This window comes from Staurois parvus, unplaced genomic scaffold (assembly GCF_062004578.1).
Source record: "Staurois parvus isolate SC_StPar_1 unplaced genomic scaffold, SC_StPar_1.0 ptg000686l, whole genome shotgun sequence".
Lineage (NCBI taxonomy): Eukaryota > Metazoa > Chordata > Amphibia > Anura > Ranidae > Staurois > Staurois parvus.
In genome coordinates, this window is record NW_028318482.1 from 4,571,211 (window position 1) to 4,584,684 (window position 13,474).

The 13,474-nt window shown below is 41.8% G+C and overlaps 1 protein-coding gene across 2 annotated transcripts in view; it reads right to left on the minus strand.

Moving 5' to 3' along the window:
- Nucleotides 1–5,705: 5,705 nt before the first annotated feature.
- The window catches only part of DNAAF3 (dynein axonemal assembly factor 3), a 49,684-nt gene continuing 41,915 nt past the window's right edge, over nt 5,706–13,474 (minus strand). For both annotated transcript variants that reach the window (XM_089652581.1, XM_089652582.1), the window contains 2 exons: nt 12,555–12,629; nt 5,706–8,366 (listed from right to left, as the gene is read on the minus strand). In XM_089652581.1, the coding sequence (XP_089508707.1) occupies nt 8,198–8,366; nt 12,555–12,629 (244 nt within the window). In that variant the 3' untranslated portion in view covers nt 5,706–8,197. The remainder of the gene's footprint in view (nt 8,367–12,554; nt 12,630–13,474) is intronic.

Sequence of the window (13,474 nt, forward strand, 5' to 3'; positions counted from 1 at the left end):
GAAAGTGGACACCCCAAACTATTTGCTGAGAGGCATGTTGAGTCAATGGAAGATTTTTTTTTTTAACCACAAGTTTGTAAAAAAAAAAAAAAACAATATTTTGTTATTTTTCAAAGAGTTGTCAGTTAAATGATTTATTGCTCTCACATGCCATGGATATATGTGGAATTACACCCCAAAATATATTCTGCTACTTCTCCTGAGTATGGGATGCCACATGTTAGAGACTTTTTGGCAGTGTAGCCATGTACAGAACCCCAAAATTCTATAAACACCTTCAGGCTTGCAGACACCCCAGTACATTTAATAAGAGGTATGGTAACTATTTTGCAGATCTCGTTTGTTGCCACAAGTTTTTTTTGAAAATGAAGAAAGAAAACAAAAACTTTTTCTTTTTCAAAACTTTGTGACAAAAACGGAGATCTGCAAAATACTCACAATGCCTCTTATTAAATTCCTTGGAGTGTCTATTTTCCAAAAAGGGGTCATTTGGGAAGGGGGGGGGGGGGTTGTACTATTCTGGCATTTCAGGGCCTCTGAGGCTGTGATAGGTAGTCAGGAAGTGAACTGCAAGAACTGTGGACATTGTCACTTAGGGGTGTACTCACTTTTGTTGCCAGAGGTTTAAACATTAATGGCTGTGTGTTGAGTTATTTTGAGGGGACAGCAAATTTACACTGTTATACAAGCTGTACACTCACTACGTCACATTGTGGACATTGAGAACGCTTTGCTCCAAACACAAGGGGAGCACAGTAATTCAGTCTTCACAAAATGAAGTCGTTAAGGCAGCTGCTGTATACTCATACTTGGGGATCGATGAACGCTGGAATCGAGGAAGTATAAGTGTATAAAGGATCAGTGTATAACAGTTTAAACACTCAACAACCATAGAAATCTGGCTTGACAAAGGAAGCTTGGCAAGGTGGAAATGATCTGGACTCAGCACTAACCCCAGGAAACGCTTGGTAGATTGGGTTCTCTGTGCTTCTGATATGACTCTGAGAACAACCTCAGCCCCTCTGACACACCAGGTTAACCTCCCTAGCAGTCTGATTATGTCAGTATTTCTGTGCTCAAAGCAGTGCATTTTTTTGCATGGAAATATGTAATTTATTGTAGGCCTGTAATTTTTTTAGGAATAACTCACTGAAATCTGTCCAAACAAGAGTCTAGTAAACATCCCGGGTATGATAAAATTTGAAACATGAAATCATAAATTTAATAAATAATCATAAATAATAATAAATTTAATTCAATAATATAATCAAACCAAAAACACTGAAATGTGAAATATAGCGCCAAGTTCGCACATCATTGAGCAAAGTCGCAAAATCGTTTTCAGTGTCTGATGACGAATTTCCCCACAAATCATCACTCAATTCTGCAAGTGGTTCTAATTTACTATCGCTGTTCTCTAGCTGGTCTAAAACCGCTTTTGACCTAAAGGGACGCTTTTTGGACGCCATGGACATTTCTCAGTTTCCAGGCAGAAAGAACAGTAAAAATGCAGGCAGGACACAGGACAAAATGTATGTGAAATGGTTTGATACAGTAATGTTATACTATGTGATTTTAGTGAATGTCAGTTTTTTTTAAATTTCCCACCAGTTCTGTCCCTGTACGTCCTGACGTTGCAGTGAACGGAACCCAGAAGACAGATGCCGGCATCGGCCGGAGGACATTGCCGGGGACACTGCAGGAGGGACATTGCGGGAGCGCAAGACAAGGTAAGTGCAGAAGGGATCCCGAAGCAACGCTGCAGTGTATTCCTGAGTGTAGCTCGGGGTTACCGCTTGTGGTACTGAAATTTACCTCGAGCTACAATCGGGAATACCTCCAGGGAGGTTAAGCAAGTGGATACCACACTGTTACTGGGACCACAAATATAGATATCCTGCACACAAATAAAGTTCAGTATCAAAAAGCAGACATCAGATTGGTTAGTAGTAAGTGAACCCAATATATTGTCACGGGTTGCAGTAAATAGCAGCATGCAAATAAATAAGTAAGTACAGGATTAGGTTGATCACAGTTCACTAGACAATATGTTCACCTGGTAATCCACAAAATCAGCAATAAGTAATGGTATTAGAGTACGGTAACCGCAATGATAATCAGTACTGCAAAAACTCCTCTGTGAACAGTAGACTATATCCAATTTAGAGTGCACTCTATATCAATGGCCGTGATGACATTCAAAACCCCCTAAAGCGGTACCTCTTACTGTGGACAATAGGCAAAGTTCTTGTGAAGCAACTATCCATAAATGATTCCTCATATTCCATTTTCTGAATAAATCTTTCTAATCAACTCAGCTTGTTCTTCATATTCTTTGCTATGTACAAATTTTTCCTCAGTCTTAAGAACTGTTCCTTACCCTAGGTTCATACCCAAGCATTTTCCACAGTGTTTTGCAGAAAAAGCGCACTACAGTCCATTTAACATGATTTCCTACAGGAAACGTTCGCATCTCCGAGTTTTCACCCAGTGTGTTTTTTGGAAAGTGTCTGGGACTTTTTAGAACGCAAAAAGTTGCATTTTTGGCTCAATAGAAACACTGCAGAAAAGCATGTAGTGTGTTTTTGCAACATTTTGCATTTTAAATCTGCCTAGCAAGAAGAAAAAAAAAAAAATGCTTAATGTATCAAAAACACATGTAAAAAAAAAAAACGAAAAAAAAAAAAAACAACGCACTGCAGAAACAGTTAAAACGCAAACTGCATAGGTGCGAACCTAGCCTTAGGGATGTTAATTAACCATGATGTATGATGACCTCTGTTGACTGATAAAAACCGCTATCTACTGGTTTAAAGGTTTCTGTTTTGAACACCTTCCCACCTGGCCTATAGCAGATTGACGGCCAGACTGGATGCTCCTCCTACTGAGTGGACATCCTGTCAGAAGGGACCGCACAATCGGTCACCAGCTTTGTCCACAAGACACAGCCGATGACAGACCACTACACTGGCCGATTGTCACTGTCATGTGACAGCTGTAACCAATCACAGATCACATGACAATTTATACAATGGATGGCTTACATTCATGCCATCCATTGTATACAGTTGTGTTGGTCTGTGATTGGCCTTGTCTGTACCATGTGCCCAGTCAAAGCTAACATCTGTGCCATGTGATGAGCTTTGCCCAATCATAGCTAATCACAACAAAAGACTGAATAAATCAGTTTTATCTGGGGGGGGTTCTTACTTTAGTTAGCAAAAAATAAAACTTGGTAGTATTTAAATACCACTGAATGAAAGCATTATGTGTGAAAAAAAAAGATAAAAAAAATGTTTTATGGGTACAGTGTAGCATGACCGCACCATTGTCAAAGTGCAACAATGCTGAAAGCTGAAAATTGGCCAGGGCAGGAAGGGGGTAAATGTACCCGGTACTGAAGTGGTTAATCTTTCATAGATTACCAAATCCCAAAAATAAAAAAAAAAAAAAATCTTCATCCACTTCCCATGACAAATCTATGCTTTATTAAGCATTTGGCCCTCTCACCAGCCTACAGTATAAATTACATCAACTAATTGGCTAGGCTTATTTGAATAATCACTTCTTCCTCACATTTTGACATGTACAGGTTCACTACACTAGGCACATACTTTGCTTAGAAAGCTTGGAGACCCCTGATCTAACATATGATAAACAAATGAAAGGAATAGCCATGGGCGCAAAGGACCAGATTACTGTCAGACTTTAGCGGGGCTGGACTGTGGCCAGTGAAAAAGTAAAAAAAAAAGTCCCATGTCACTGGAATTAAATAATGCTTCAGGCTTGGTTGTCAGTGGGAGTAAGAAAATTACATAGTGCCTGTGGTCAACAGGAGGAGAAATAGTGCCTCATTATTGGTATTGGTGGGAGGAATAGTGCCACATCATTGGTATCAGTGGTGGGAATGGTGCTCCACTGGTGTCATTAGGAAGGATAGTGCCCCACGGTTAACGTCAATGGAAGGAATAGTGCCTGATCCTTAGCATCAGTGGGTGGAATAATGCCCCCTCCCTGGTGTTAGTGGAAGAAATGGTGCCTCCTCATTTTTGTCAGTGGAAGGAATAATTCCCCAAGGGCTGGATAATCCGCAAGCAAATGGCCGCATCTGGCCCGCGGGCCACAGTTTGGAGACCACTGTGTTAGATTATACCAGAAATAGTTATTCAAGACTGTATTATAAAGCATTAGGTGCACATGTGGGGACACAGAATTTATGTGAGCAGCTGCCCAATTTATTTTATATATAGTTAAACATAGTGATAGCGCATAGGATCTCCTATACACAGCAAGTCAGAGTTGGGAGCTTACAAAAAGGAGGGATCACTGGGTTGTTCAAGACCATAGGAAGACCTAAACAGCTTGACAAGTATATCACCTACCAGTGTCTGCAGAGGAGGCTTAATAGGCTTGTCTCGAATGATGGAGATCTGGGGATGATCTGAGGTAAAACTCTTCCTTCAGAAGTGTCAATATGACAGGTATAACTCGCTGGTTCAGGACAGGGATTATGGGAACTATCACTTGCACGACCCTTACCAGAATTGTAAACAAGGTAGAGCAGTTAAGTCAGTTGTAGACCTAGTTGACTTTATATATTTCAGGTTAGGGCAAAAACAGCTGACAGCAACCCAGCGAGGTAGGCGAGGAATGGCAGTGTCAGGGATCAACGCGACGCACGAGTCTGCACATGCGTAGGTGTCTGACAAGATATGAAGGCAGGCACTAGGACCCAGGTGCGCCTGTCACCTATGACGGCGCTGGCAGGCACTAGGACCCAGACGCACCTGGCTTAAATAGCCGGGCGGGCTATTTAAACCAGCCCTGCACAGCCACAAGTTGCCGTTTGGTCTTATTGTCCTGTATTCTGATCCTGTGAAGCTTCCTTTTGCCGACCTCTGCATTTGATCCTGACCCTGCTGATTGTCTCCTGCTTGACCCGACCATTCTTCTGCCTGATCCTCTGTACCACGCTGCCTGTTAGTTGCTGAACCCAGCTCGTGACCCTGACCATTCTCTGCCTGCACGTTGCTGACCTGGCCTGCCTGACTACTCCTTACGCTACCCTGACGATCCATCCATCCCGCATGGATCTGTCCCTGTTACCAGGCCTGCCAGCCTCTTCACATCAGGCTCTATTTCCCACACACCCCTGACGGTGCTCTTTACCACTGCTGGACGTACTCGGGGGTCGCGACCTGGTCTCAGTCTGCTCCAAGTCCATCCCCACCATCAGGTGCCCTGGTGAATAAGCAGATTGGGACTTCGACCCCGTGCCCTGAGGAACCCTACGCTGTGGGTTGCTAGAGACTCCGCCAGGTGCTGCATGACAGGCAGTAAATGGCTTCATTGGCACCAGTACCACATGCGTGTAAGGGCGTATGGACATTAGGTGGGTGCAGATGTCATGAAGCGTTTACATGCAGATACTTATGCCTGTGAAAAGCCCTGCATGGAGGGTGGTGTGCAGTTATCTTCAACCGACTGTCTTATGCTGACAGTCTGGTTTCTCACACTCGCACTGCTCTTGCATTCCCTCTCCTTGATGGCAGCATGTTTTCCCTGACTGTCCAAGGCAAGAGCTAGATACTTGGAGGGATGTTTTTGGTGCTTCCTCCATAGTCTTTCCTAGAAATGCTCTCGCTATGGGAGGTCTGAATAATTTTTTTTTTTTCCCCATAGGCATGAAAAAAACATGACAGTGCTCAACAATGGAAATATTTTATTATTTAAAACATACACCAAACATAATAAATAGGAAGATAAATAAGGTTTTAGTCATGAGCTATATGCCTCACAAAAGATCAGAAGTATTTTTCCTATGGGCATACAAGTTTATTTAAAGGACTATAGAATTAAATATTTCACTGCTATACAGCCAACCTCAAAATAAGCTGCAGGAAAATGCATAATTTAAACAAGCCAAAATGAACAGAATAAGCTTCATCGTACAAAAATATATCCAGAATGTGTTTTGAACCCACTACAAAAAGGTTCACAGTGCAGGTACTCTTTAAATAAGAGTGGACCCCTACAATACATTTCTTGAGAAGAGGAGAGGTCTCAACGTCCTTACCATTATCCTAGTCAGTAGTACCCTTGCCTTGTTTTTGCTGATGTATTTTCAGAACATATAGTACAAAATTAGCCCCACACTAGTATTTACCTGCAGTGATTTTTAGGCAGGTCTGAAAACCATGGCACCAAAGTCCCAGGAGACAAAAAAAAATTAAATAAACTGTGCTCCACGAGGTGGAGTTAAACATTACTTATACTGACAGTAAAGCTTCCAGGAAACTGCAAAATAAAAAAAACTAAAAAAAACACTGTTCTGAATAGGGGAATGTGCATTGCAAGACATTTCAATTGTAGAATTACAGCTTCATAACCTTTTTGCTTTCAGCATGATCACTGGGACAATGAATCAGCATCATGACAAATACAGATTTATTGTTCAATAAGAAGGCAGTTTATGCCATACTGTAAAACCAGGACAGGACAAACGTTTCACCAACTAAACCACAGTGGTGGCTGACTAGAATTCCATCCCCTTTGGAGGCGGATGTCAAATGGACGCTATGAGCCTTTTAGTTAGTGTATGCCATTTATGCTCACCTGCTAGTAAAAAAAGAAAAAACCCTTCTAAGTTTTAGAACAAACTGTTAGCCACACTACTGCCATGCAGGCCAGCTGTAAGCAAAACAATTATTATTATTTTTTTTTTTAAATAGGAGTAGGGGAGAGTTCAATTCTCTCAAGTTTTCATTGCCATCTGTAGCCCAACAGAGGAGATTCAACCCTCTATTTATGCTGGAAAAAAGACAGGAAATCAAAACTTAGTATTCTCCCCAGAACAAGAGGTAAGTGGAAATGTTGCAATGGCAATACCTGTTCCAGGGACAATTGTCTAGTATGGAAATTTCCCCAGTGATACGCAGACAGCAGAAAACTAAACTGGTGGGGCTTTCATTCTACCATACTCTATGTATTGCAAAAAAAAAAACAAAAAAAAAAAACCAACCCTTTTGCTTTTTTAGTTTATAGGATTTACCCTTACAAGCGCTATATGGTGTTTAGGTTATTTAGATACTCAGTTTCCAGGGCCCTGGGGAGCTCAGAAGGAAAACATAGGAAATGTTCAGGCAGTCGGTGACTTCTAATAAAAAGCGGAATTAAGTTTTGAGCCGGGGCGGACTGACAACTCATGGGGCCCCTGGGCAATAGGTGATCATGGGGCCCCTGTGTCCTTGCCCAAACTCAAAAAAAGCCTATGAAAAAGGTACCAGGGGCATCTCATGGGGCCCCCTACTGACCCGGGCCCTCAGGCAGTGCCCGAGCTTCCAAATGGTCAGTCCACCCTTGGTTTTGAGTAGCCCAAGGTAGGTTTACATAAGGTATTACTAATTTTTATTGCAGTATTTCACTTTTATATGAATACACCAATGGGTGGATTACTCGTAGTTGCAGAAGATGGGTTTACATTCTCCAACTTGCCAGGATTATCAAGCATAAACTGAGCTCTATAAAATGTAGCGAGGTCTGTTTTTAGTGAGTGCACATCTTGATGTTTACGTTGGTGGTTGGTCACAAATGGAACATATATTTCTGGCATGTAAATTTGAATTTAAGTATTACTTGCGTTTTTTGACCTCCTATACTGTCCAAGGTCATTTTAATCGGGTGAGTAGTGGCACTGAATGGGTGTGAAAGACCATTTTCCAGGATAAGAGTTAGGAAAAATGTTTCACTCCAAGCATTGCAAACTTGTTATACGATAGAAATATATAGACTGCCATTGTCAACCTCAATGTTAGTAACCTGGCTATCTCCAATTTAGCCTTTTTTAAAATCACCAAACCAGAGCAAACATTTGAGAAGCAGAGTCAGAACTTGTAATTTCCATTCTTGTCAGCACTGAAACCAAGGAATAAGCATGCTAGCCAGGGAACTAGTAATTTCAGAAGGTGGCAGCTTTATATTACCGGTTTCCTTGCAAGAGGACTGAATTAGGGAAACAGAACATTTGATCTTTCTATAAAGTATCAAATAAAATGGTCTTTGGTCTATTAGCTGTGCTAGATGCAAGTCTCAGGAGAGTGTTTCTTCTTTTCATTAAATGTTAACGTTCCATAGGTAATAAGAACATCTTAACAGAAAACCTCCAAAGTGTAAGTCTAATACCGTGTACACAATACTTTCAATGTCCATTTTTCTCCTCTACACAGTCCTCCATACGGTCAAAGGTGGCGATGTGATCTCTCTTCCAGTCTATATTTTCAGTAGTTGTGAATCCAGCCTCCTTTGCAACTCTGGTCACTATGGTAACATAGCTTTTAACTTTGTCCACGTGCAGATCCACCATGAATCTGAAAACAGAATTGGCTCTTTACAGTAATGCAGAAAAATAGGACCTCAAAACCTCTACAAGAGAAATTTAAAAGGCATATCCACTATTCAGCCAAATTGGGATAGTGCCTACTTTATATTTGTTAAATGTTCCCATTAACATAGCAGTACTTAAGTTAATCAATTTTTAATAATCCTTTCATGTGCTCTACTCCACAGCCACCTGCTAAATGTTATAAAGCAATGTTTAACATAACTAGCCCTGTCTATACTGTGTTCACAGTTCTTCATTATCAGCTGTAGACTAGATTTTAACTGTCCCAACAATGGGTTAAAGATTTAGAAACCACCATCCTGCATTGTATGGAAATGAGGGATGGATCAACCTGTGTATGAACAAAATACACACTAAAAATGTACAGAAAGTAGAAGAATCAGCCATGACACCTTCTCCTTAGAAACATTAGAAGTTGGCTTTAGATGTGTTAACTTTTACAAGCTGACTTCAAGTAATAAAGTAAGCTGGGCATCATCGACTCTTTCCACTTTTGATCTCTCTAGATACACCCTTGCCTGATGGAAGGCAGTTAACCTCTTTTGCTCTCAGAGACAGAGATATTCCCTACAAATGGGGATTTCCTTTTCAGATCCAAGTGCATCACAACAGGCAGCTGGTTGTGTTTCAGACCTCACACTGCCACAATGGCCTCAAACTAGCTTTGGCCCTCCACCACAACCCTCCAGATGAGGCTGAGAAGGTTTTCGTCGCTCTTTTTCATCCCATGGATAGACTATTACCACTAACTGAGCTCTCCTGTTCCATCGGTTAATGGTTTGGATGGACTTCATCGTAATGTCTGTCTGCTAAATGATGCCCCCCGCCCACACAATAAGTACTACCCAACATGTCATAGCCCCTTCCCATCATCTAAATCCTGGGGTGTTTCTTTAGCGATCCACAAATTACTGCCTCATATCCTATATTGGTCAGGACGAACGTTCCTTGAAACTTTTCATTTGTGGGAAAACATTTTAAAATCAACCTTAAAAAAAAAAAAAAAACACACTTACCAAACCATGACCAAATCAGAACTAGTATCAATCTGTTGATAGACCTCTTGGAACAGTCAGAGGGGACAATTCTCATTGTTTAATCGATGGCAAAATTAAAATCTACTCCCTTACACAGACTAGACACTACCACTCTTGCCCCCTCCACCGATCCCCCCCCCCCATTTTGACAGCTAGTCACAACTTTTAACAAACGTGGCGGTGCGGTGCTGTGCGCAGTCAGTGTTGATAGAGGTGATCCCTCCCACGGAAACATGATTACTGCTAGTGGCTATAATAGCCACTAGCAAAAATTCACTTGTAAAATCTGACAGGCTAGTTGTACCAAAGTTGATCGATCAACATGGGCACATTCACCCTGCCCATACATTGCCAGTTCAGCAGTGACCAGCTGAGATTCGTGCAAATAAACCCAAAAAAGCTCCATACCATCCTGTCCCTCTCTATTGATGCTGTGAAAGTGTTTGACAGGGTGGCATGGCGTTTGTTTCAAATGGTGGGGATCAATGCGGAGTTCTTTCAGGGTCTCTTCTAACAAATTATTGCTCCATACAAAATGGAAGTTTTGCTTACAGTTCTACTTTAAGCCTATGCTGATGAGGTAGGATGAGGATTATAGACTGCTGTGGGGGAAGGGAATGAAAATGGGATAAAAAGATCATAGCAGCAGAGGTGAGGGGAGGCAGAGGTGGTAACCAACAGCGCTGGAGAGAGTGTGGGCTGGTTGTGGGGATTGGAAGGGTGGGGGGGCGTAGAGAACAAGAGGATGTAGATCTAGAATGGAACCTGGAGCAGGTCTGAATTGAGTCGGGTGGGCACAGAGATTTATGCGCAGTAGCAGCCCAACAAATTGTTGTGTTCGATTCAGTACTAAGCAATGAACCATGTTTGGGAGCATGTATGAACAGTCATTCCTCTAAGTCGGGAGACAGACATGCATTTTCTGTAAGCATCTTAGCAATCAGATCTGGGTTCTTCTCTATTCACTGGTCCCTCAAGTCTCATATGGGAGTAAAATCCTGCAGCAAAAAAAAACACAAGGTATAACAAGAGAATTTCAGGTATGGTATTTTTACACTGGGCCAGCTTGGACCAATGTAACCTGTGCATATATCATACCAGTGCAGTCCTTCTAGAAGCTGGAAATCACTGAAGTAGACATCATTACTCCAATTATCTCCACTAGCCTCTGGGTCATGTACCAAGTGGCCACTCTACTGCAATCTAAATGCAGGCGGTAAGCTGCTGGGCAGAAGCCCCATTAATTTTCTTAATGTATGCAAAACGCTCTGATTGAACAAAATAGCCAGGTGTGTGACAGCATCTCCTTTAATCGCCCTTCACACTACAAAACAGGAAATTCCAACACAGTGAGTAGCTGGATATTTCTGGCTTGGAAGAGCAGGTTAAACATCTATAGAGGTCCCAGCACAGTGGCTAACTGCTTAGCACCTCCGCCTAACATTGCTAGGGTCATTAGTTTGAATCCCAACCATGGCACTACCTGTGAGGAGTTTGCAAGTTCTCCCTGTGCCTGCGTGGGTTTCCTCCAGGTACTCTGGTTTCCTCTCACACTCCAAAGACATGCTGGTAGGTTAACTGGCTCCGGTCTAAGTTGGCCCTAGTATGTGTAGCGGTGTAAAATTGATGGCTCTAAAACAAGTAGCTGTAATGTACTACAGCAGCAACCTTTATATACTCACAACTTAGCGATGCTAGTTAATAGATGTTCTCTTGTACAACAGCCACAGTTGTAATGCACTCTACTAGAAATTGTGATTGATAGGTTTATAAAACAAAAAGGTGGGTGCATTATACAGTGATTTTGCAAAGAAAGTATTTACTGTATACAGAACTGAAGGAAGCACACTTTTTTTTTTTCTTCTTTTAGGAAAACCAAGGACCTAATGGGACAAATGCCCCCCTCAACTCATTGCCATCCCACAAATGGGTATCAACCAACAACCCTATCATCCAGTGGTAGGGCTAATAGAAATACTGAAAGTGCAAACAAATGAAGGCCAACAAACTAGTTTTACTTCTATCTTGCAGGCAGATGAGAGAGAGAGAGCTTGCTTTTGTGTTTTCGGGCTTAGCACTGTCCCTATGCACTACAGTAGAGGTATCAGACACCATAAAAGAGCACAATACTGCATGTTGTGCTTGAATGGCACAATGTGACGTGAATCCAATCAGTATTTGATCCGCTGCTGTGTACAAATGACCTCTAATGATGCTCATCACAGGTCCAGATCGTTGCCGTGCAAGATAAAAATCAGGCGAGGAAGGAGGAGGAAGGAGGAGGAAGGAGGAGGAAGGAGGAGGAAGGAAGGAGGAGGAAGGAGGAAGGAGGAGGAAGGAGGAAGAGGAAGAGAAAGGAGGAGGAAGAGGAAGAGAAAGGAAGAGGAAGAGGAAGAGGAAGAGAAAGGAAGAGGAAGAGGAAGAGAAAGGAGGAGGAAGAGGAAGAGAAAGGAGGAGGAAGAGGAAGAGAAAGGAGGAGGAAGAGGAAGAGAAAGGAGGAGGAAGAGGAAGAGAAAGGAGAGAGAAAGGAGAGAGAAAGGAGAGAGAAAGGAGAGAGAAAGGAGAGAGAAAGGAGAGAGAAAGGAGAGAGAAAGGAGAGAGAAAGGAGAGAGAAAGGAGAGAGAAAGGAGAGAGAAAGGAGAGAGAAAGGAGAGAGAAAGGAGAGAGAAAGGAGAGAGAAAGGAGAGAGAAAGGAGAGAGAAAGGAGAGAGAAAGGAGAGAGAAAGGAGAGAGAAAGGAGAGAGAAAGGAGAGAGAAAGGAGAGAGAAAGGAGAGAGAAAGGAGAGAGAAAGGAGAGAGAAAGGAGAGAGAAGGGAGAAGGAAAAAGAAGGAAAAAGGAAGAAGGTGGAAAAAACACAAATAAAAACCAATAGCAATGGTTTATGATGGCTCATGCACTAACTGAATGCCACACTTTGTTAAGATTTACATCAAGCCAGTCATTCACTAGGTTGGGAAGTCACGATCAAGATGGCCGAACATAGAGCCTGATCATGGCAGGAAACCAAAATTTCAGAAATTTACTTTCATAAAACTTGAAACAAATAGGCAACACTTCACCCTGCAAACCTTGTAGAAATCACATTAGAGAAAATGTAACAATAAAATGTCCTTACTTTGTAAGTTCCACAAGAAGTGTTGCTTTTCTGGCAGTGATGAGCTTGTATTCTGCATTCAAATAATGAACCATGCTGGGGGGGAGAAAAAAAAAAAAAAAAAGCCATTGGACTGTACACATTAATCCAAGCACTTTAGCATTTAAACAGATTGATCTTCAAATGCAAAACTCCATACAATAATGATGCAGCTGTCAAATATGAGAAGCTTGTGAAACCGTTCAAGAAAAGGAACATGCTTTAGACCTCCTAATGCATTCCCACTGACTGCAATTAAAAGTTGGCAATACCAGTATTTATTCAGTACTGCTTTCGTCCCCCTGCCATCGAGAGTAAATTTGTCAGTGTTTAGTTTTTTTTTTTGCCAATTTTCTCACAAATTTAAAAAACAAAACTAGTCAAGCTGACATTTATATTAAAAAGGCACAGCGCCAACAAGTTTTTGTAGCACTTTACATATTGTACATTCACATCAGTCCCTGCCCTCAACTTTACAATCCAAGATCTCCATCACACACACACACACTCTCTCTCTAGGTCCAGTTCAGATTAATTGTAGACAAAATCAACCGTCCGCTATGTCTTTAGAGCATGAAAGGAAACTGCATGTCCTCATTGTGCCTGCATGGGTTTTCCCCAGATACTCAAACTCCATGCAGGTAGTGGGATGGTTGGGATTCAAGGACCCTAGTGCAGCAAAGCAGGAGAGCTAAATCACCAAGCACTGTTCTGCTGACAATACATTTCAGGTGGATTGGCATAAGCTTGAACTATTCACAGCTGCTGTAGAGCAAACATGCTGACTGACAGAAAGGTAGCTTTGCCACCTAGTGGCTACTAGAAACATGTACAAGGAGCTTAATAAAATTAAATATAAAAAACATACCACGTGTTGGGGAAACACATACACACACCTCTGA